This window comes from Callospermophilus lateralis, chromosome 1 (genome assembly GCF_048772815.1).
Source record: "Callospermophilus lateralis isolate mCalLat2 chromosome 1, mCalLat2.hap1, whole genome shotgun sequence".
NCBI classification, from domain to species: Eukaryota; Metazoa; Chordata; class Mammalia; order Rodentia; family Sciuridae; genus Callospermophilus; species Callospermophilus lateralis.
In genome coordinates, this window is record NC_135305.1 from 203318433 (window position 1) to 203344481 (window position 26049).

The following is a 26049-nucleotide window of genomic DNA, read 5'->3' on the forward strand; positions in this document are numbered from 1 at the left end:
GTTGTTCTATGAATATCAATCAGGTCAAATTCGATAGCACTGCTGCTTCAATCTACCATTTCCTTGCCCATTTTCTATTTGTTCTATCAATTATCAAGGGAGGAATACTAAAATCTAATTAAAATGAAAATTTGTCTTTTTGTCCTTATGTTTATAACACGTTTTTTGCTTCATTTAGCTTGTTCAACACTGTTATGTCTACTTAATGAACTGTCCTTATCATTAGAAAATGACTTTTTATTCCTGGTAATATTCTTTGTTATACAATCTACTCTGGTTAATATTAAAATAACCGTGCCAGCTTTCTTTTGACTAGCATTAGCACAATTCACTCTCTTATGATTTTACCTTTAACCAACTTGTGCCTCTTATATTAAGGCAAGTCTCCTGTAGGCAGTATGCAGTTGGTCTTGATGTTTTATTCCACAAATGGGAGGGAAAAGCTTAAAGTGAACTGTTGGTTTATGGGAAAGAGATACCACTGATTTGTTAGAAGGTATTGGGAAGCTGGGACAAGACAGAAGGTAGAAATATTATAAATGGTTTTTTCTAAGGAAACATGGATACCATAGAAAGTGATAAATGTTAAGAACATCTGAAACACACCAGATGCAGTGGCCCATTCCTATAATCCCAGCAGCTGGAGAGGCTGAGGCAGGAGGATCCAAAGTTCAAAGCAGTCTTCAGCAACTTAACAAGGCCCTAAGCACCTTAGTGAGGTCATGTCACAGGAAACAAAAAATATGAGATGAAGATGTTGCTCAATGTTTAAGTGCCCCTGGGTTCAATCCCTGGTACCAAAAAAGAGAGAAAATCTGAAACATAGAGAAGATGGAGTAAGGAAGAAAATAAAAATCACTTGTAGGTCTATCACCCAGAGTAAACCACTGCAAGCATTTCAGTGTGTGTCCTATTATTTTTAGAAGCAGTCCTCTCTTTGCATGGACCATAAAAATGACCATGCAAATGATCTTAATGAATGGGAAAATTAAGATTGCTCTGTTTCTTAAAATTTTTAATCAAAACATTAAAAATCTCTTATTATAAACATCTAGGAGAATTTAAAAGAAAACCTTTTATTTAGCATTAATTTGAAACATTGAAAATCAAAGTGTTTTATTTATTTAAAAACACTTATCAAGGGCTGGGGTTGTGGCTCAGTAGTAAAGTGCCTGCCCAGCACATGTGAGGAACTGGTTCGATTCTCAGCACTGCATATAAATAAATAAAACTCCATTGACAACTAAAAAATATTTTAAAATAAAATAAAGTCATTGTGTCCATTTACAACTAAAAAAAAATTTTTTTTAACACAACCACTTACCAAGAGTTGTTTGAACAGTCTGAATAGTCCTTGTCTTGTACTAAAAGTTTCAATGTGAAGAAGAGACATCCTTTCCATGCCTCTTTCTAAATCTGGGCCAACCCCAACACTTTATCCTTTGCACTTGTTCGCATGCATGTGTGCATGCTGCGGGGGATAAAGCCCAGAGCTTCTTGGATGCCAGTCAAGCACTTACCACTGAGCCACATCCCCAGGCCCATTCTTTGCATTTTCAATGTCGTAAAATATCTCTAAGAGTTCCTACAATTCAAAGTGGTGGGTAAGCACCACTTCTTCTGGTGCAACCTCATCCATTTCATGAAAACCATCGTTTCTCATTTAGGTAGATAAATTCTCCCTAGGTTCCTCAGGCTATGCATCTAAAGCCACTCGAAGGGCAACAGTGCCAACATTTCTGCAGTTGTTTCTCTTTTTTTAAATTTTTAATTGATTTTTAAAAAATAAATGATAGCTGAATGCATTACAATTCTTATTACACATATACAGCACAATTTTTCATATCTGGTTGTATATAAAGTATGTTCACACCAATTCGTGTCTTCATACATGTACTCTGGATAATGATGTCTATCGCACTCCACCATCCTTGCTAACCTCCTGCCCACTCCCATACTCTCCCACCCCTCTGCCCGATCTAGAGTCAGCTGTGTCTTTTATAACTCCATTTACTTTCCATTCAAATTTCTCTCCCCACATTATCACTTCTTGTTTCTTTGGTGCACTTTCATCTATGATGAATGACTCCTTTCCATTATTCATTTTTGTAAAATGGTATCTGCATTTATCAGTAGGGGGCAAAGAGGCAACAGAATCACATGTTTTGGAGTCTGTGTATGAAATAAAAAACAGGTACACAGTAATCGACTGGTAATGGACTTAGAAATAGGTGGCATGATTGGTCATTTATGATGATGCATGTCTGTTAATTACATAGTGATTTACTGACTGAAGAGCTGGTAGCAAAGTTTGTGCTTCATGCCCTTACTCCCAATTAATATACCATGGGAAATGAAATTTGGACCATGTTATTAAGGGGACTGATATTGTTTAATTGGAATTTAGGCCTAGCAGAATCATGCAAAGCAAGGACAACCTCTGTGTATGTGCCTATTAATTGTAAATTATGCTGAATGTTATTAGTTATCAAATGATTTTAAATACAAGTTATATATATTTAAGTGTATGTATGTATGTACACATACACACATATATATTTATATAAAAATGTATACATATATTTATAATATAGATAACATTTATATATTTGTGCACTGGGGCTTGAACCCAGGGGCACTTTACCACTAGCAACATCCCAGTCCACTTATTTTTTTTTTTTCAGGGTGGGAGTACCAGGGATTGAACTCGGGGGCACTCAGCCACTGAGCCACATCCCCAGCACACACACACATGTGGGTGCATGCACGCTCTCTCTCTCATTATATATATATATATATTTTTTTTTTTTTTTAAAGAGATGGGGTCTGGGTTGCTTAGTGCCTCACTTTTGCTGAGGCTGGCTTTGAACTTGTGATCCTACTGCCTCAGCTTCCTGAGTTGCCGGGATTACAGGCATGCACCACCACACCTGGCTCCTTCTATTTTTTACTTTGACAGTCTTGCTAAGTTGCTTAGGGCCTCTCTAAGTTGCTAAGGCTGGCTTTGAACTTGCAATCCTCCTGCTCCAGTCTCCCAAGTCACTGGGATTATAGGTGTGTGGCACTGCTCCATGTTGCTTTATAATTTACTTCGTTTGTTCAATATGTTGTAATTGTTTCCTATGGCAATAAATACTGAATTACATCTCTTTTTTTATTAGTTTCATTGTATTATACAGAAAACATAATTAACTAATACACAACTGACTGCCAAGATACTTCTAATTTTTCACTATTAAAAACAATCCTACCCAGAAATTCTTTGCTGTTTGCCAATGTGTCTCCTCAGGGTAAATTTCTAACCCTTTTATTGCCGAGTCAAAGGCATTTTACATTGGATAATGTTATGGCTTAAACTGTGTACCCTAAAAGATGTGTTGAAATCCTAACTCCCAGTACCTTGGAAGGTGATCTTATTTGGAATCGGGGTCTTTGCTTAGGGCCTCACTAAATTGCTGAGGTTGGCCTTGAACTTGTGATTCTCCTGCCATAGCCTCCTGAGTCTCTTGGATTATAGGTGTGTGCTGTCATGGCTGTTTTGTTCTTAATATTATTATTTTGTAATTGGCATATCATGATTAATGAATATTGTGATACTTCATTTAAACTTATATTAAAATATTTTTTCCACATTGTGAACATGCTTGGAAAAATCATATTTAATGGTATCATAGAATTCTGTCTTAAAAATGAAATTTAATTTATTTACAATTGGTAAACATAGGTTATTAACAAAATTCTTCATACTAAAAATAATTCCATGAATATATCTGTTTTCACAATCAATTCTGTGTTTCTGTGATTATTTCCTATGCAAGATTTCTAGAAGTAGAATTCAAATGTATAAATTCAAAAGTATAAATAATTTTAAGACTCTTGATATAGAACAATTTACCTTTTAATTTACCAACTTTCATTCCATAGTTGGCTTCCAACTTTGAGTTCCAGAACTCCAAAAACCACGGGTAGTTACCATCATCAATTCTTCCATAATATGTGAGATATGCATGTGTAAATTATACTAAAATTTGGATGTATTCTGATGTGGTCCTAATTGTTAACTTCTATAACTTTACCTGCATGAGAGTGCAATTACTAAGACTCACTTTCCTCAATGATGCACATAAAAACTCAAGCATTGGTGATGCAAAAATATCATAAGCCTAGATTTTTGAAGTCAAGGAAAGTGTACTGGGAATAAAAAATAAAGTGTACCCTTAAAATCCTTTTAATTAACTAGACTTTGTTTTCAATATGACCCATGCATGTTTCAGTTCAACATTCAAGTCTTTCTTCCATACTACTCTCACTTCCTCTTTCTCTTTGGTATGTTTCTCTGTCCAGTCTTGTTATGTTAGGGAAACACATCCACATTAAAGCATTACTACTTGAAAGGGGGCTTGAAAAGAAGACAATGGAAGGATGTTGGGTAGGTCATCAATGGGGGTGATTTTCTAGAGGAGGTGCCTCAGGCACTCCTTCTTTCCATCACAGAAGTGAATGTTTTCCTACTCAGCTTAGATCACTAAGAAAATGCTTTTTTAAAAATTAGATATGAAAAGTGCTCTTTATGTGTAATAAGAATTGTAATGCATTCTGCAGTCATATACAAAAAGTTAAAATAAAAAAACAAAACAGCATTAAAAAAAAAACATACTTCAACATTACCACCATTTCAAGACAAAGGTGTAAGAAGTAATGGGAGAGTACACACCTGCAATTCTGGGGCCTTTGTTTCCCTAAAACTACCCAAATATAAACATTGAATGTCAGAGCCCTGGGAGAACTGCTGTTAGAAAAGGGTACTGAAGCTGTAGCATCTATTTTGACTGCTTAGAGGCTTCTATGATCACCAGTGCTGCTGGGATCCTAGGACTGGGTTTTTATATACTGCAGTTACTACAAGTATAGCAATTTTCAGAAATACATGAGTCCCTGGGCAATGCTAACTTCTCTTTCATGTTTTGTCAATCAAAGATGGGGTATAAGTTGTTGCAGAAATCAGGCTGCCCAGTGAATGTTAGAGAAGAACCTGCCAAGAGGGCAACCTCTAGAAAGAAGTCAGATGATGTGATTTGAAAGCAAGTGAACTGGTTAGCCATAAGCATTACCACCTCTTGAGGGGCTAGTTCAGGTATGGTAGAAGAGCAGGGGTGCAGACAAACTGGATAAAATTGTACTTGATTCTATGTCTTACTAGATTTGGTCTATTCTCAGTTATGCTAAGAAAATACACTGTACATGTTAGCTTTTCACTTCTTTTCCTACAAACATATTTACTGAATCCTTTCTCTATACTAGGTCCCAAAGTGAAGCAAACAGATATGGCCCTTGCCTTCAAAGGACTTAGTCTAGTGGGGGGAGGAAGACATATACAAGCGATTTTGCTACCACATCATTTCAGCTTATTATAACCTGTATTAGTTATAGTTTATAATGGTTGCCATGTGAGAATTCGAAATTCCTCCTGAAGTTATCAATTATGTGCAGAACTTTGCATATGTCTGGGTCTAGGCATTTTTTATGGGCAGAGAGTCTAGAATCATCAGTTTCTCAAAGTAGACTAAGGATATCTTTCTTTTACATACAGTTCATTATGATTCTCCTACAATGTGTCCACTCTGCAATCCATTATCAACTATAGGCAAAACATTAATTGGAAAATTCCAAAAGTAAATAATTCATAAATTTCAAACTGCATGCTATTCTGAGGGTTCTCTGGACACCAACACTATAATACCACTACAATTGATCTGATAACTGAAATAGCTAATAATTGACTAACAGGTGGGGTAGGATATATGTGTGGATACGCTGGACGAAGGGATGATTCATGATCTTAGATGGAGCTAGACTGGGAAATTTCATTACAGTACTCAGAACAACATCCTGGGGATTCACAGGGAAAGTCAATAGTAGCCTGTGTCATTCACCGTACTTCATCTTGGCACATAGGCACTGTATCATCACACATTTTTTTAAAAAGAGAAAGGGTGAATACAGTATAATAAGATATTTTGAGAGAGAGCGAGCGAGCGAGAACAACCATATTCACATAACTTTTACAATATGTTTTAATTGCTCTGTTTTATTATTAGTTGCTATTGTTCATCTTTTATTGTGCTTAGTTTATATACTAAACTTTATCAAAGGTATGCATGTATAAGAAAAAAATAGTACAGATGCTCCATGATTTACAATGGAGTTACATTCAGATAAACCCGTCATAATTTGAAAGTATCTTAAGATGAAATGCCTTTAATACACCTAACCTACCAAACATTACAGAAAGCAACACAGCTCAATAAACATCTCGAGAGACCATCACTACCATATTGCTAGCCTGGGAAAGGATCAGAATTCAAAGTACAATTTCTACTGAATGCATATAACTCTCAAGCCACAGTAAAGTCAAAAAATTCCAAGTCAAGCCATCATAATTGGGGGGCATCCGTATACGCAGTTTACCCAGAGTTTTAGGCATCCATTGGCAGTCTTGGAATTTATCTTCCACAGACAAGGGAGATCGACTGTGATTCATAAACTATGGATTGATAGGTTTCATATTCTGTTAAGGATAGATAAGGAATTTATTTTCATAGAACCATATGTGGAAAGAACCTCAAAAACTAGCAAGTTCACTCTTCTGTCTGTAAGCCAAAAGCCTCAAAAATTATCCAAGTAAGATGAAAACTGAAAGTCTGTTTATTTTTTCCCACAGGAAAGCAATTCCAGCACCTCATCTCGTAACCTATTATATTTTTAAACAACCACTGTAAAATTTATCTTTGATCTAGATGTGCTCTAGTTTAGGTCCTCCATGGCCTTATTACTATTTTTCTTCACTTTATATACAGCTATAAACGTTTGTTAATCTTTCCCACAAAAGATACATGGCAATGTTCTTGTCACAGGCCATTTTTAAATCTAATGGCTCCAGTGATAAATGTGGTTATACACCATACATTAGGCAGACGCCTGGCCAATAAACAAGATCCTAAGTATGATCAAGTTACTTGTAACAGAGGCACTGTCCCACAGAGCTGGGAAAAATATCTCAGAGAATGATTTTTATCCTTGGGTAATTACCTACTCTGGATGCCAGGGCTGCATCGCCATGAGACACCTGGGATCTAAGATGAACAGTGTAAGAGGCTGCTCCAGGAGAACTCCAGGGAAAAATCAGGAAGACCTATTAGCAACTGACACTCTTTGAGCAAACCTGACTATGTACTTTTACATATGTAAATATTCACAGTAAATAACCAGAAGAAAAATTGGAAAAAGAGCGTTGACAAGAGGGGCCCTTGGGAAGAATCTGTAAACACCAGTGGGGGGAGTCTACAAAAAAAATTCCAGACTCTGCTGAGTAAAAATCCTGAGCTGAGCAGAGGGGTCTTGTCTCAGAACAGCTGGGTGGAGAGAGATAGGAGGAGGAGTACTAAATGAAAGGGAGGGAGGGAGGGAGGGAGGGAGGGAGGAGTACTAAATGAAAGGGAGGGAGGGAGGGAGGGAGGAAGGGAGGGAGGGAGGGAGGGAGGGAGGAAGGAAGGGAGGGAGGGAGGAAGGAAGGAAGAAAAATAGCAAGCAGAGGATTAGGGTAGATGGGTAGATTCACATATAGGATAACATGTGATTGAATGAAAATTTTCACAGAAATGACACTCAACTGCCAAAGTGAGAAAAGAAAGCAATTTGCTTATGAAATGCAGCCAGGACCCTTCTAGGTACCTTCCCATATACCACCTTGTTTAATCTTCCCAGGTGAAAATCAAAGGTACCTCATCCAAGATCATACAAGCTGGCTGGCAGCAGAGCCAGGCACTGAGTTTTTGATTTCTGACTCCAAGTCCAGGGTGCCTCCACTTACCTGGCAACCTCTAGCCTAGAATCACATTCCAATTTAAGTAATTGGGGGATAAAACTGAGTGGAAATGGGCTTTATGAATTTCAGGAACTAGCTGTAGTACAAACCAATAAAAGTTGTCACATAATCCTAATTTAATCCTGAACCAAATGAAATGCCACTTTTGTAAAGCCCCAATGGCCAGATACAGGCATTTAAAAGAAAGAAAAAAGGCGTTAGCCCCAACGTAGAACCCAAAGTTGTGCTTCAATTTTACAAAAGGCAGGAAAAGGATGGGGGAAGAATACATAAAGCATGTTAAATATTTAAATGCAAAATCCTAAAATATCAACACAAAGACCATGTCACGTATTCTAAGCTGACCTCCTTCCTTTATCACAGGAACTCCTAAAGTCAGCCTTCAGGTAAAACCTTCCGATTTTGAACATGGCAGATGCCTATCACCCTGTTTAACACACCTGAGCTGCCGGCAGACAATCACCTGTCTGCTCAAAGTTCCTGACCTCAGAATCAATAGAAAACTCCCCAAGCAGCACCTAGGCCCCTGAAGCATCAAGTCTGCATTGTAAGCTTCAGTCTCTACTCTTTAACACTCCAAGAATTTTTCATCATGGCCTGTTCTGGTTGTTAAAATTCAATTACTTGGGATAGACACCTGTTCAACAAACAATTCTGAAAGATGCAAATTCCTCCATGACAGGAGATGGGCCTGCCTACTCCCTTTTGAGATTTAAGTCTAATCACTCAAACTCGGCAATGAGCCATGTAACAGGGCAGTTATTACAAGCTCATCAGCTACTGGGTGAGGCTGTTCCTGCATTTTGAAAGCACATCTTAATTATTTATATTTCCCAATTAACTCTAAGGAATTGGATATGACTACATAAAGTAGAAGTATAAGATAACTTTTATCCTTCCTAAACAAAAAATGATTTATGAAGTCTACAAGCACTTTTCCTCATTCATGTGTTTCTCATTGTTTTCGGGACAAAACGCAAAAGTAGCCTCATCCAGAATCTCTCCCTAAACTATGCAAATTGCATCTGGAGATGACTCCTAACTAAGGGCATTTTTCAAAACTTAAAAAAAATACAGAATGGATTTCTAATCCAGTAGATTAGGTTTTAATGAGAGTATTTCCAAGAGTTGTACAAGTTGGAAGTTAATCCATAGGACAACTAGAATTGTAGTGGGGAAAATGTGGGCTTTGATATCTGAAATCTAGCCCTATTATTCTGTATTATATATTATGTAAGCTTTAGGGTTATTATTTGTAAGGTGAGGATGGGCCCTTCATCATAAACAAGGAAGGACTAAATGAGACCAAAGGTAAAGCACTGAGAGCAGAACCTAGCTCACTGAAGCAGAGGATACCATGTGGCAAATATAAAATCACTCTCATAGGAGATATATTTGTTCAGTACTTAGTATGTGTTGGGTACTGTTATCTTAATCCCCATAATATCCTCATTATCTAGTTAGTATTATTAACCCCATTTTAAAGGTGAGGAAACTATGGGACCCATAAATTAAATAACAAGTATTGCTATTTAATATTTGCCCAGTGTGACAATTGGTAAGTGGCAAAGCTAGGTGGCACTTGTGCCCAGAAGTTCCATGCAATACTGGCTTTCCTTGCTGCTGTTATTGTTTTACTTTTACCTACTTCTTGTATTTTATCTCCCATTCATTTTGAATTTGTGATTGCATGGAATGTAGATAACAAAAGAAAGTTTCATTTGATAAAGGGTGACTGAATGTTCTTTACATAAAAAGACTTTGGAGTTAATTGGTAAAAAAAAAAAAATAAAGCTAAAATTAATTTAATTAAAATTATTCCAGGGAACAACAATTTGACTTAAAAACATTGGGAAATTTTATAGGCACTGAAATGATATGTTTAAAAGTTTTTAAAAAAGTAACTCAATTTACTTTTAATATATTCATTTTATGAAGGAAGTTCAGATTACAAAAATATCTTTAATAATATAAATATTGGGAAATAAACACATGAAAAGATGCTCAATACTATTATTCATCATTACTGAAATGCAATTTGAAATCACAACGAGGCATTACCACACTATTTTAAGATGGTCAAATATTTAAAATATTTTTTTTTTAAAAAGAACTGATAATATCTGGCTCAAGAGCTCTCATCCATTGCTGGAAGGATATAAAAGCCACTTGACTTTGGAGAATGTTAGATTTCCTAACAGTGGGTCATCTTACTTTCTGGAGTGAGCTCAATTTGATCACTGTGCCAGAAATTCATTGCTTGCCATTGGTTCCATATGTATCCTTCAGTACATGTTCTGTGATGATGGGCAGATTTCCTTAAAGCCTCCCTCCTTCAGAGTAAGACTGTTACTTTCCTCCATAGAGGGCACTTAAGGCACATTATAGGAGTCGGAGGTTCTCTTGCTGGTTCTGGTGACCACACCACTAATAAGTGTGGGTATAATGGCATTGGTCATGGGCTGCCTACACCATGTGCCCAGGACTCAAAGTCCCTCAGGGATCCCCAGTCCTAGCCAAGGTTATTATCCTACTGCCTTCCCAACAAGGATACTGTGAACTCCAAGCTTCCCCACATTCACTAGCACCCTAATTCCTCCTGTCTGCCTGCATCCTACAAAGGTGCCACTCTCTGTGGACCTTCCTACAGGCACTGAGCACTCCAAGTCTTCTGCCCACAGTGACACCTGCCCTTGTCTGCATGCCCGCCCCTGGCTCTGATTCTCCTCATCCCTGGGGGGTTGTCTTCTGCTCTCTTGTGGACTGTGGGCAGCTCTGGGTCTTGCAACCCAACAGACTTCTCCACTGTACTGTGGGCTGCACCCTGCCCTCTCGATTGAAATCTGATCTACGCCTTTCAAGTTTGTCCTTTCACCTCAGTTTTAGGGTACCTCTTTTAAAATCTTAGAGGTATTCTATCATAGCTTAATAATTCTTTATATTAAAATTTTTGTTTAAATCATTGTGTGCTTTCTGTATCCTGATTAGGCTCAGAATGACATAATAATAACAGTTTTATTCCTGTACTTATGCGTAGTATTTACTAATAGTGCATTTTACATTATCTTTATTTTTCCTTCTAATTTTATTATATTTTGGGGTAAAGATTTTAGCCTATACAATTACTACATACTGGAATTTACTGATACTCTTTTAACACAATACTTGGTCAACTTTGAAAAGATGCTTCCCAGAAAATAAAGATGGTACAGTCTCTATTTTCAGAGTGTGGAGATGAATATTTTCCTATTAGATCAATCTTACTAAAGTACTCATATATTGTCTATAGCAGCTTCCAACAAACGTCTAAAGAGCTAGAGAGTAATTAATATAGATTTATGGGATATAAGGTTTCTGTTATAACTATTCTGTTACAACTCTGCCATTAGGAGGCAAAGCAGCCATAGACAATGTGTAAATGAATTGTGTAGCTGTGTTCCAATAAAACTTTATTTACAAAAACAGAGTGTAGACCAGATTTAACCCACAGGCCAATTCCTGCTCTGTCAAGCAATGAAAAACGTATGTTCAATATTTCAATACAATTGGATTCCTCCCTGTATGTTTTTAGTTCTTCTCATTTTATACCATCCCACACATTTGATACAAAAAGGTTCATAGCAGTTATATCTTCTTATGGACTTTATTCTTTTTACAATCCCTCTTTTCCTGTTAAAGGGGAATTTTTTTTTTTTTTTTTTTTTTTTTTTGCATTATACCATGTATCTAAGATAGGGAAACACTTAGAAAGAACAATATAAAGACCAAATATAAGTTTCAATAAGTCCATTAAGAACAAATGAGTTCAACTGGAATAAACTCACCTATTACAAGGAAAAAAAAATCTCAGACTGTGGCAAACACTGAAACAATAGCTATAAAATATACATGTGAAATAGAGTGCGCTCAAAGTTTCCCTTCAGTCTTTCTTAAACTTTTTGTTATAAATGTAGGTATTATCTTATATCACATATTGTGTCCATTTACTTATCTTCAATAGGGCATTTTTACACCTTTTATACATCCTTCAAGCTGTGTAGTTTATTAGTTTTCCCTGTCTGTTCACAGAAGCCTGCTTTGTTTCCTTCCCTTTTCTGTGAGAGCACAGGATTCAGTCCTGACGTTCTGTGATGTAGCAATTTTGCTGCTGTCCTGTAACTTCATGCAACATTCTATACCAAAGATCTGTCTAGTTCTCTGGATTTTGTGTCCTTCCCTCACTTCATTGTAAGCCTATGGGCCACATTTTTGGTGACTGCTCTATTCCTTATATTATTTAATATAAATCAGTAGTGATTTTTCCCTTTTTAAAATTTCCCTTAGTTGGAACAAACTTTTACTCGTTGAATACAACTAAGTCTGCAGAATTATTCATCGAAACTGCATCTGTCCTCCTTGAAGCCACAGGGCAGGAAAAATCCAGAAGTTTTTCCAGCACTCAGAGCTGCCTGCCTCTGTGAAGGGTGGCAGCCACAGAGATGCATTTCCTTGGGTTGTCTGTGCTGTCATCCTTGGAGCCACAAGGCTGCCTCCACTCTTCAGGAGTTTTTACGGAATTTCATCCACAGGCCCTCTGGCTGGCTGCTCTGTTGAAGGGCAAGTACTGTATGTTGGGTCCTCTTTAAGTTTGTTCAAAACTGTTCAGGTGGTCCAAATTCTGAGTTTCTATTGGGCTCTTTTCATATCTTCAGTGGTCTTGTGTAGTCTTACCCATTTTTATTTAATTTCACCTATTTTAATTGTTCCATTTTTGTTGGGGTTGAAAAAGAAGGTGCCCCAGGTCTATGTCTGTGTTTTCAAGTTTCTGGAGAGTCCTGCAAGTCAAGTGTAATTCCAAAATCTCCTTTGCAAAGGGAGTTGATTCCCATAATGATTTACTCTTCCTTCTTGGAATTAATTTGTTCAATTCTTTTTAACCTCACGTTAAGAAAGTAATTAGATTTGAGAGTCTGCCTTACTTAAATACTATTTAAATAAATGATAAGCTTCTTGGTTTTAAACCCTAAATTTAGTATTTCCAGAGGGAAAAAAAAACCTTTCAAAGTTCTTTTGGTTCTAGTTTTGAAGGGGATTAAAATAGCATAGAAACTCAAAAGTTCATGAAATTCAAATAAAATTACTTCAACCTCAGCAATATTCTGAAAGACACATAAACAGGTGAGCTCTTACCAGTGGAATAAGCAGGCTAATGAGGTCTGTCAGTGGTTTGCAGAGCACTAGCAGGTCTTCAGCAGCCTGAGTGTCCCCTCCTAAACCAGACTTCTGGGCCTAGAAGAGTGGGAAGAGAAATAAAAATGGGTCTTGGTGATTAGTCACCTTAGCTATAGGAGACAGATCCACTCGGACTAGCAGACGTCAGGGTCTGGAGAAGCATTCTGCCTGGGTCCCTGACACAGGACATAGAGGCCCAAGAAGAGAGATAACATGACAAACAGTGCACATGCTGCCACTGCCACCAGCTCAGGATACAGAGGCAGACCAGTGAGCCCACAGATAAAGAAATAACAAGAACTGCTGCTGGAGGAAGGATGGTGACACTCCACATGCTGAAGAGGATAAGCACTTTATCTTTCCTACCTTTATGAGATGAGGTGCTTTAGCACCATTTCTTAGGTGAGAAGACTGAAGTTTAGAGAAACTATGTCATTTGTTTAAAGTCCCACAGATAATGAGTGACAAAGCTATTTGATTCCAACTCATGGATACTAATCTTTTGAGTATTTTTATGCAATATGTGTGTGTGTGTGTATAAATTTTGCTGTTTTTCTTGCATGCATGCATACACCTGCATGCGAACACCTTCTAGAATATTTACCTAATATACCACTGAATGAATAGGCTTCATATACTGATCTACATTTCTTATGACATATAAGCTTAAACTACCTGAGAATAAGAAATGAGTGAATGGTTTTTACTTTAAGTGCATCATCTCCCAGGAGTTTTATAGAACTGTCACATTCCAAAGGACATTTCTATAATAGAGACGAATTGTTTTATATTGAAAAGTAACATTGATATTTATTGTGTTTGCCATAGAATGTATATATTTCATTCATTCTTTTTCTCTCTGATTTTATTTTTATTCAGAAAAAACAAACCACTTTTAGATGACCTTTGCCTGAACTCACGGAGCAGGCTGCCCAGCCTTGGATCATTAACCTGGACTCCAAGATCTCTCTCATGAATGCCAAGTTTGCTTTTGCACTTCAGACCTGTGAACAGAATTTCAGATGCCTTTTTTTTTTTTTTTTTTTTTTGGTTAAAATGACTTGATTTAAAATGAGATACTTGTCTTTTAGCGATATACACCTCTCTACAGCTATGGGGAACAATAATGATCGTTAATTTGGAAGCTTGGAGCTTCCCTCTTACCTACCTCACTATTGGAAAGGTAGAGCTTCCTCCCAGAAAATAAATGTGTTGCACTGTCCTAGAGGCCTGAACCTTCTTGAATCTTGGCCGTTGATCCTGTGCCTTCTTAAGCATTGTCTGACATGGAATATTGGCCTTATCACACTAAACATTTAACATGTCTTCCTTTAGAGTGAACTGATTCCCTCTTGGTAAGGATAAGGCTGTGTTGCAAATCCGGACCTAGGCAACAGCAAGGGGCATGGTGTCCCTGCTTCCTTTCCAAACCTCATAAGCAAGCAGATGGAGCAAAGGAACAAGCCCACAATGGGGAACTTTTCCACCAGGATGTTTGGTGGTGCTCTGGATCCTCCAAGAGCTGCACAGTTGTTTATTACTAGAGCCAAGAAACATCTAGACTCTGCCCAGCAACTGTCATGGGTTCCAGAGAGAGAATGTTGCAGCTTTGCAGCACAGAGAATTGCATGACAGGAATGCATTTAGAAATTCAATTCTCTTCACAAAAGTGTCAGCACACAATGGAATCTCTGTGCAGCAAGGGCTACATGGAACAGAAAACATAAGTTCCAACAAACAAATGCAGAGGCCCAGGTTTGTTCTCTTCCCAATACGTCTTTACTTCTCAGAATCAGGCTTCCTCTAGTGAGCCTTCTGACAACCAGATCTGTGGCCCTTTGGGTGCATCTTGCACAGGGTTCCTGTCTCTACACTGTCAGCCTCTGTGCTCTCCAAACCCCTTTCTAGAATTTACTGTCACTTGTCATTGCTATATAGTAACTTTTCCCATGACTAGCCGTCGGATATTCTTGACCTACCTACCTAGTCCAGGCCAGAGAAGATAGTGGTCTGGGTTAAGATTTGAGAGGAGTAATTGGATATTAGATATTTAAGGTAAAATCTACATTATTTGATGACCGACGATATGTGGAATATGAAAAATGAAAATTTTAAGATGCACGCCCAGGTTTTTGTTTGCACAGCAGGGTGAGGGTGGCATGACTTGCTGGCAGGGGAATGGGTTTGGAAGACAAATCCTGAGTTCAGTTATGGACTATGGGATAGGGGGTGGTCACAATAATTAAGGTGCTATACATATGTATGAATCTCCCATGAGAACTCTGGGTAGAAATACAAATCTAACAGTCTTAAGATATAAAACCTGGGGATGTCAATATTTACTATTAAATGTTTACTATTAAATAGCAATATAACAGGATATAATATGAGATAGAATATAGCCAACTTCTTGGCATAAAAATGTGTGGGACTAATACAGTTTTGTGATATCTACCATTGCTACATGAACCTAGTGCACAGAAGCAAGTACTCCAAGAGGTCTGCTGATAAATACGAAGAAAGCCATTTGTACAGAATGAGACAGTTTGCTACCCATGCAGTTGCTGGTAGGTTTAAGCACATGCTACAGCACAACTGTTCATGGTGTGGATCATATCAGTCCAATTCCACACTCATTGTGCTCCCCAGATGCTCTCATGTGCATGCTCTTGATGCAGAGATGTCCAAGACTCAGTCTTTACTCTCTAGGAATTCACAATTAAATTTAAAAGATAACAGTTTCCAAACAACTTCACAAAAGACAGTACAAAACTTCTACAATAGAAATAAAAACAAAGTTTGTGTGGCATAATGTGACAAATGACTTCATCATTTGGATGGTGGAATAAAGTCTACATGGAGTATGAAATTTCGGAAGTTGGGGATTTCATGAGGAAAGACAAGGGAGTAACAAGAATCAGGATCCACTTAGAAGATGGTGATGGGAATGCTTGGTTTGGGTATGGGCAGCATAGAAGCCTGGCAGATGAGACATCATGTGGCTGAACCATACAAGACCCTGAATGTCTCCCCAGAGAGTTGTAAATATGTCATAGATAATGAGGTGTCACTGAAGTTTTCAAAGGAAAGGATATGATCAGGACCATGAGCTACGGCAGAAAAATTTCACCTGCACTCAACAACTGGGCCAGGACAATTCATGGGGAAGAGCTACAAGGGGAAGACCACAGAAGAGTCAAACTGGATAATTCCAAAAGATTCTAAAAATAGAAACTACAGCCTCCCCAATCATAGGTAAGCTTTATGTGCATGTGAGACTAAAATGCAGTGACCCTATCTCAGTCTTCTAATGGACATTCTGACACTTGCCTACACTCACTACAATACACTTGCAAATTATCAACAGTTGAACAGACAACTAAAGAATAATGTAAAAAGCTTTCCTACACCCACTTCAGAAATGACAGGAAAAAAACCTAGGAATGGAAAGTTTGGTAACCTGGGTTATATTACTAAATATTTGTCTTCCTTAGAAAGGTCATCTCCAGCCTCAAAACTGAGTTTGGCCCCTCTCCCATTAGTCATTCTGTAGCACCCTGTACCTTTCAATTGTTGCATTTTTCTCAATAAAATGAAAATTGGCTTATTACTTGTCTATTGACCATCTTCCCTACTAAACCGTAAGCTCCCTGACAGCTAACACCCTTTTCTCTCTTGACCTCTACTTAAATTATAGGTGCCTAGCCCTATGCTAGGCTCCTAAGTACAAAATAAATCACCAAACTAATAACTCACAAGCCTGCTAGGAGTTAATCAGCAAATATGAACTAACGGCCCTCTCACACAGCAGGACACAGAAATGAGGAAGTCATGGTCCATAGTAAGCTCGTTATAGACAAATTGAGTACCTTTCTTCTTGTTGCTGTTTATGATACAGCAACCAATTACTGGCTAACTTCCTGAGCCAAGTATATGTAAGACACTTAATATATTTTTATACATACATACTGAGTTTCACCACAACTCTGCAGAGTAGTTATCATATCTGCTTTACAGATGAGAAAAGCGGTACTCAAACAGGTAAAGTGACTTGTTCAGGCCCACACAGGTGTGCTTGGCACTTGAATGGAAGATATTCTAGTTCGCAAGGCCCAACACTTCACCACACCAGTGAATCTCAAGCACATTATTTTCTGCCTCTCTATATGTCACACATAACACTCAGAGGGTTAAAACTGGACCAATGCTGAATCTCAGGGAAACTTGGGGGCAGTGATTTTACTCTAGATGGAGATTCTGATACTTGCCTACACTCACTACTCATGGATCAAACCACTCTCTTCCTTGGAAAAGAAAAGTACTTCATAAATCTAACCACTGTTATAATTTACACACTGCCACTCTTCAATTCTACTTTAAAGAAGTTTCTGTATAAAGTAGATAGAGATTTTGAGTGCAGAAGAATCCCTAGTATGGAGTATTTTGTAAATGGAAAAGGTGACTGATGGTTTTGCAAAGTACTTACAGCTCCGTGTTTCAGGTGGCTATGCCTTTGATGAGCACTCCATTTCTTTCCCCAACTCTTTCCCCTAACTCAGTCTCAAGGACTCTACCTCTTTCAGACTGATGCCAGGTATCATGGAGATCAAAGCCAGAGGTCAAGGCCAAAGCAATATGTGACAGATATTATAAGGAAGGATTCAGAAAGATGATAGCATTAAAAGACAGTGTTAAAGATTATGAAAAAAATTAAAACCTGTGATCTATTGGCACAGTAGCCAACGGAAAAAATGATAATTAGAAAACATTTGTATTAAGGATTTTTCTTTTAAATACCCTTAAATATATATCTCATCACTTGTGATAAAGGAGAATTTCTATTATCTGGGCTTTTTAACTTCTGATCCTTTTTATTAACCTACAATTTACAAGACATAGTCTTTTATAGACTGATATCACCAAGGTATTTATCTCTTGAAGAATTCCATAAAACTACCACTGTAGTTTTATATTCTCTTTAGACAGACTCTGTAGAAAAAAGGAAAACCTAGAAAAAAATACAGTAACTCAAGATTCCCAAAGTACTTAAAATGCTTTACTGTTAATCTAAAATGATTATAGACGACCAAATAAAAACAAGACAGGGCTGGGGATGTGGCTCAAGCGGTGGCGCGCTCTCCTGGCATGCGTGTGGCCCGGGTTCGATCCTCAGCACCACATACAAACAAAGATGTTCTGTCTGCCGAGAACTAAAAAATAAATATTAAAATTCTCTCTTTCTTTCTCTCTCTTTAAAAAAAAAAAAAAAACAAGACAATACGAAGGCCATGTTAACTTACTGGCTTTACAATTTGAGTTGAACACTTAGTAACTACCAGATTTGTTCCAAGGATTGTGGAATTATTTATTAAATCATACTCGACAAGCCAAATACTTGACTGGCTTAACAGTGCATAAAAGATACCATATATCATAGTGATAACCCAGGGTCTAGGGATTCATTCTTGGCTCTGCTACTCTGACTCCTGGCAAGGTATCAAAACAGTTCAGTTAAACTTTAGCTCCTGCATATATCTGAGCTAGGATGCTACTATTTGATATACATCTCTTGTAATTTTACCAGGCTTTTAAACATCACAGTGAATTCATATTGGCTATGTGCCTTTCTCTTGATCTAAGAAATCAGCTGAGTCAGTTGGCTAGGAGAGAACATTAAATGAATTAGGCATGTGGAGACATCACACGAAAGTACTCAATAAAACCACATCTCCTTCTGTCCTTAGGACATGATACTAAGTAAGCACAGGTTAGACTTCAGGCCCAACTGAATTTTTCTATAGCCAATGAATATACCTCTGATTCTTCAAATCACCTCACAATTCCATGTTAACAGTTATAAGGGAAAGCAAATGAGAAAGTTTATATGATATACATACATGTTTACGTGTATCTTATTACATCAAATGTGTGTGCGTGCAAAAACTTCCAATCCATTATTTTTAGAAAGCTAACCCCTCCTGCTGATGAAGTCTGGACATGAAAGTCTGCACCCTACTTGGCCTGCCCCAGGATGCACCTCAGGGAAGTGCTTTCCTTGGACAGAAGTAATTTCCCAACTAATGCTAAGTCTTTACTTACTATGCCTCTCTTAGAGCCTTCCCTTAGGATTTTGTGATCAAATCCTCTCTTGAGATTGGTCATCCCAAGTTGGCTTTTGGTAGACTTGAATAAAAATGTTATTTTTAAAATGATAATAAAGACTCATCAGAAACAACAAAGAGGAAAGCATGACTTGGAGTAGGATTGCTCAAGATGTAAGAAAAGTGATTCTCTACCTGCAAAGCCAGGCGTACAACGCTGGATGTATATGTCAGTATGCCATGCAAAATATCAAGCAGGGAAAAGAGCAGTGTGGCTGCCATCTCATTGTTGTTTTTATTGTCCACATCCAAGCACAGTGTGGCAGTTTCGGTGAATAGGTTACAGACGTGACTGACAAGTCCTGAGGATAAAATAAGGAAAAAACACTCATCATAAAACAAAGTGTCACATGAACCAGACAGAGAGGCATTCTTACTCTATGTTGCATAAACTTCCAATCCTAAGCAGTACACTTACCATATTCACTGGGCAAGCTATTTAAGATGCAAGTGATTCTGATGCAAGGTTCCCAAAACACACTTAGAGAATAATCAGAGGACTCTGACACCGAAGGAAAAAGTGTTACACACAAACATGCTGTCCCCAGATTCCCCATTGGAGGTCAGCATTCTTCAATGAACAAATTAGGGACCATGATGGGACCCATCATCTCATGAGGTCTATAAGTAGTAAGTGGGTTATTTCCAGAAGATAATACGATAAAGCAAATTTTTTTCTCATGAATTTCAACAATGTAAGATTAATAATGATTTTAAGAAATTTAAAATTTAGAAATTGCCATGTCCTATCATTTTGACTCTGCAAACCTATTAAAAGTACAGCTGGTTCTCATCAACTTTTAGTTTGATGTTATCTGCCATAACAAATACATTTTCACATTTTGGTAACATTATTATTTACATTTAACTTGGCATTTTTATTGTTATTATTATTCAGCATTAGCCTTTGAATTTATAAAAATGAATGAGATATAAATGTGATTAAGATAAAATGATGTAAACCTAAATAATGAATAAGACCTTCGGCACCAGTGAAACATAAATCAAAATGTTCTTTAATTTTTTTTTTCCCAAAGACAATGTCTTACACAAGCAGATTATGGGAGAGAATGGTAAAGAAATACAACATGCATTGAAAGCTGGATGGCATTCAATCCACAATCCATTTGCCCCCAGCCCTCAAGTCAAATGAATGGAAACCCTGCCAGCCACAGCCATTCAAGCTTTGACATCTCTTCCAGACAGTGCATATTGCTGCTTCCAGCAAACCAATCTAGTTTTCTTGTCAACTATACCTAAGTTTTTAGATTATAAAAGCAACTAGTTGTCATTAAAGGCAAAGACACACCAAAATTACAAAGTCATCAAAACTGTACTCCTTGTGGCAAAAACAGGTATAAGACACAATTAACAAGATGCTTTTTAGAAAAAAAAATTGAGCCCTAAGGTTGAAGATAAATACACTTGAAGAGAAAGTAGAATGAATTATTGTCAAAGTCTCTTTATTAAATGACAAAGTCTTATAGCACATATCACCTATGATAAAGTGCAGAGAAACCAGGCATGACCAGGCATTCTCCATACAGCTATTATGCATCACTTTTGTGCATGCTATAAAATAGTACTTGTCATCCCTGAGATGCAGATGGGGTAGAAAGACTTTAAAATGAAGTATTTGGTAAGCATGTACTGCAAGAGAAGGTGTATCCCTCCTGGGGTTCCTGAGGAATTTATAGCATATCATACAGAAAACTGGTGGTGTCCAGCTTGGAGCAGCAGAGAAGGCAGTGGCTCTTCAGAAAGCAGAGGTGACCCATGAGCAGCCATCTACATACAGCTTGAATCAGAGTAAACCACTGGCAGGCCACAATGTTCTCCCCATGTTCATTCAGTTTTATATCAGAACATCCTTCCTTAAAAGGATGAATGCAATCAAATCCCTTCTGGGAAGGGAAGACTTTCCAGCCTGCTATGGGAAAAAAATAAGGCAAGAAGTGCCCAGCTCTGATTTTGCACACTGAAGTCACCAGCTCCCCAGGGAAGGTGTTCAAATGAGATTAGAAGTATGAGGCAAAAATCTTTTTCACTATAGTGATAATGCCAGAAAGAACCACCAATATGATTTTAGGTGACCAATCTCAGCCATATTTTTAGTTTTCTTCAGAGCCAGAACTCTCACTTAGGGTCAAAATACATGTTTTTCACGTCTCAACTATTTATTACAAAAACAAAGTCAGAGATAGTTCAGTAAAATGAACCCTTTTTTCAACAATTATCAACATTTTGTCAATCTTGTTTTATCTACTTGTTATTAAAACTATTTTAAAGCAAATCAGATACCTTATTTCTTCTGTAAATACTTTAGTATAGCTCAACAGATAAAACTGTTTGACCTGTACTGTCATTACCACCTAATAAAATTATTTCTTAATATACAAAACACATTATGTTCAAAACTCAACTGTCTCAAAATTATTCTTTTATTCAATGGAATACTATAAAAAGGAATGAACTGCTAATTCCCACAACAATAATGGACGAATCTCTAAAACAATGCTGAGAGACAGACCCTAGAAACAAAGAAAAAGTCTACAAATTGAGTAATATGAACACATTCGTTTAAAATTCCAAAGAAAACCCATCTTTGTTGATTTATATCAGAACAGCAGTTGCTTCTGGGAGAGGCGCAGAATAGGATTTTCTATGGTGACAGGAATGTTCTGTATTTGATGGTGCTGGTTACAAGTGTGTATGCCTTTTTAAAATTAAATGAATTTTATATGTAAGATTAGCATATTTCACTGCATATAAATTATACTTATTATTTTTAAATGCAGAGTTAAAAAAACAGATTGTGATATACTAGAGCAATGTTTGAGAAGATAAATGAAGAGGTATGTGTGGTCTGCCCTGGGACAATAGGAACATTAACTGAGCCCTTGCTGTGTCTGGTAGTACATATGCTTACTGGAAGAAATGGAGAAGTAAATTTTTTAGGAACTATAAGTTAGCTTTTAAAATATGCTGAGTTTGAGATAACAGAAGGGCATCCAAAGTGTTGATGTGCAAAGGCAGTTGGAAAGTAAGCCCTAAAGTCTAAGTAGCAGTTCAGACTGGGAAAGGGGAGGTGGGAGATGACTGAAGAGAACAAAAACCTTCAGAAGAGACAGGCAAGTTTGAGAGGCAAAGACTGAGGACTGAGTAAATCCCAGAAATGGTCAGGGAAACAGGAAATGGAGGCACAGATGCTAGAGCAGGAATCAGGACTGTGTAAGGCCATGAATATCAAGGAATGATCAGATTTTAAAAAAAGAAAAGGGGATGTCAAGAATTCCAACTGAAGATCAGTAAAATAGAAAAATAAAAGGCCTAAGTTCACTACCCCATAGGAAGTCTAAACAGCAACTATCCCAAGAGAACACCTTAGTGCAGGGGACAGACAATCCACCTGAGACACCTTATGGTCCACAGAACTGAATAAAAACTGCATGAAAGGGTAAGAGGAATGGTCTCACTGTGCATCACCCTTCTCCCTCTCCACATGGACAGAGTCCAACAAAGAAGATTCTCCCAGAGACAATCAGAGGTGGAATCCAGCTCCTCTTCCTCTTTGAGATGCTTTCCAGGAAGCCCCCTCCTATCCCACCTAATGGGAAACACAGGGATAAATATCACAGTTAGACCACCAAGAGTAGAGTGGAAACAAAGAAAGGAGATGGACTTCACAGTGGTCAGCATGCAGATCTTGGTGGTAGTTCTATGTACCTGCCAGCATAGTGCCCAGTCAGAAGTATATGCTGACAGTTGAGCCCATCTGAAAAGCTCCACTGGTCAGTACCAGAAGTGGTGATTTCTACCTGGCTTGAATCCCTGAATATCAAGCCTGCAGGACCATCATTGAACCTTAACCTAGGGCTCCACATAAGGAGGGAGAAAACTATAGCAGCAATTTTTGGCAAAGAGCAGGGGTTAGATTTGCCATATCAAAAAGTTTAAAAGTGTTCAACCCAGCTTCAAAGCCCACCTTCAAGCCCTGCCTAGTCAGGGAGGCAAACCTCAAATATGCATATCCACCAAAGATAGCAATTGGCCCCATCCATCCCAATCAGTGAGTCCACCCAACTTCAGGGCACCTCCTGCAACCCTTTCCAACTGATGAACTCAAACAGTGGTACCATCTAGCTAGAGAATACGTTTTGAGGCCAAGTTCAATCAAAAGCAGCTGTAGTCTGATTCCAGAGTTCAGTCAGATAGCAGAGACCAGCCACCTGAACCATTCAACTCAGAGCAAAGGCAGTGGGCCACACATCTAGAGAAACTGGAAGCATACAATGCCTGCCTACAGTCATTATCATTTAGTCCATCCAGAGTCACAGCGAAACTAAGTAGTGAAGATCCTTGCCAAAGAATACCTGTAAAAGAAGAGGTAGCTATCACCTCAAATGTGTGGACACCAATGCAAGAAAACAGGGTTACAAAGAATCAGGAAACCATGATGCCTCCAAAAGAAACCAACAGAACTCAAACAATAGACCCTAAAGGAGATACATAAAACACCACAAATGACTTAAAATGATTCTCTAATATTCAATGAGCAACAAGAATAAAGTTATGGGCTGGGGTAGAGTGCTTGCCTAGCACCACTTATAAAAAATTAAAACAAGGGTATTGTGTTCATCTACAACTATAAATATTTTTTTAAAAGAATACAGTAATATACCACATAATATGTTCATTAATGATACACTATAAATATGACACTGATTCCATTTAAATCATTAAATCATTTAATCATTAAAATGGAATTGAAAAATTTCTGTTGCTTAGTGATATAACAGCCATAGTAATATCTCAGCACAATGCATAACTCATGGATTTTTGGTGATACTGATTTAAACAAACCTAAAGCACTAATGGCAGTACAGAAATATAGCCACTCACAATTATGTGAAGAACATAATACTTGATAAGGAAAATGTCTATGTTACTGATTTAAGTAATTGCTATACTATGTTTTTTATTATTATTTTAATGGGCTCCTTTTATTTACAGAAAAAAGTTAACAGCCTCAGGCAGGTTTTTCACTAGGGATCCCAGAAGGCATTGGTACCATAGGAGATTACATCTACATTTGTGTTGGTGCCCCTGGAGACCTTCAGTGGGAAAAGATATGGAGGTGGGAGACAATGATACAGATGATTCGGGGCCTATGTAAGCCTAGTCTAATGTGTGTTTGTGTCTTAGTTTTTAACTAGAAAATACTATATAATAAGTATATAAAAACATTTTTTGTTCAATGTGCATTTTAAGCTAAATGTTAATATAAGAGCCAGAAAATTAAAAATTACAAAGCTTATAAAATAAAAAGATACTACAATCTGAGGCTAATTTATATTCGAAGAAAGAAAAAAGCTTTGAATGAATATAGCATAGCCTAAGTGTACGATGCTTATAAACCCTATGGTCATGCACAATAATGCCAAGGCTTTGACATTACTTACTATTTCTAGAGCCACCCAAAGCAACTTCCAGTTCTGTAAGCTCCATTCATGGTAAGTGCCCTAGACAGGTGTGCCATTTATTATGTTTTATACATTTTACTGTATTTTCTTATGTTTAACGGGTTTAGTTGCACATATATCATTATGTTGCAAGTGTCTACAATATTAAGTACAACCTGGGATCAATAGGCTTTACTATGCTGTCTGCCTGTGTGGTAAGATATACTACCTAGATTTGTATAAATATATTCTGTGATGTTTGCACACAAAAAATTGCCTAATGATGCACTTTTTAGAATGTATCCCCAAAATAAAGAAATGCATGACTCTTTACAATTTTTTTTAAACAACTTCATGAACTTTGGAAAATAAGACACAAAATGAGGCTTAACAAGAAAAAGAAGAGGAGGAGGAGGAAATCCTACAGATGATGAATACAATGACTGAACTGAAAAATCCAATAGAAAGATTAAGTAAAAAGCTAGATCAAGATGAAGAATCAGTGAGCTTGAAAACAGAACATTCGAAATGATTGAATCAGAGAAGCAAAAAAGACAGCAAGAGAATGAATAAAGCAAATGAGAATTATGGGAGACCATCAAGAGGCCTTATTATGTATAACAGAGATTCAATAAGAGGAAGAAAAACAGACCCTTATATGTGCCGGAATGGCTATGATCAAAGAAGAGATCAGTGTTAGTGAGAATACGGAGAAAGAAAATCCTTGTACTAGTATACTGGTAGGAATGTAAATTAGTGCAGCCATTATGGAAAACTGAATGGAGGTTTCTCAAAGAATTAAAAATAGAATTACCACATAATCTAGAGATTCTACTTCCTGGTATTTGCCCAAAAGATCTGAAATTAATATATCAGAGATGTCTGCATTGCCATGTTTGATGTACCACTATTCACAATAGCCAAGTTATAGAATCAACTCAAGTAACCACCAACAGATGAATAAAGAATATGTGTGTGTATGTATATATACATAATGAATAAAGAAATGTGATGTATATACACAATGTTATACTAGTTCAACCTAAGAGAAATAATAAATTTCTTGATTTGCAACACAAAATTGGAAAATACTATGCTAAGTGAAATAAGTCAGGCACAGAAAGTCAAATATGTGTAATCTACAATAACTGAACTCAAAGAAGCAAAGAATAAGAGTGGTGTGGATACAAGAGCCTGGGACATGGGGAGGTGCTGGCCCAAAAGCACAAAATCTTAATTACTAGGGAGAAATAAAGCTTTTTCATTTTTATAGAACACTATGGTGAATTAAGGAAATAATTTATTTAAAGGTCATTAAGTACATTTTAAA

At 37.3% G+C, this 26049-nt stretch overlaps 1 protein-coding gene across 1 annotated transcript in view; it reads right to left on the reverse strand.

Annotated features, from left to right (window-relative positions):
• The window catches only part of Ulk4 (unc-51 like kinase 4), a 501941-nt gene that overhangs the window by 129867 nt on the left and 346025 nt on the right, over nt 1-26049 (reverse strand). The window contains exons 33-34 of the mRNA XM_076869315.2: nt 19393-19559; nt 13055-13153 (exon numbers count right to left, since the gene is read on the reverse strand). Coding sequence (XP_076725430.2) covers nt 13055-13153; nt 19393-19559 — 266 coding nt within the window. The remainder of the gene's footprint in view (nt 1-13054; nt 13154-19392; nt 19560-26049) is intronic.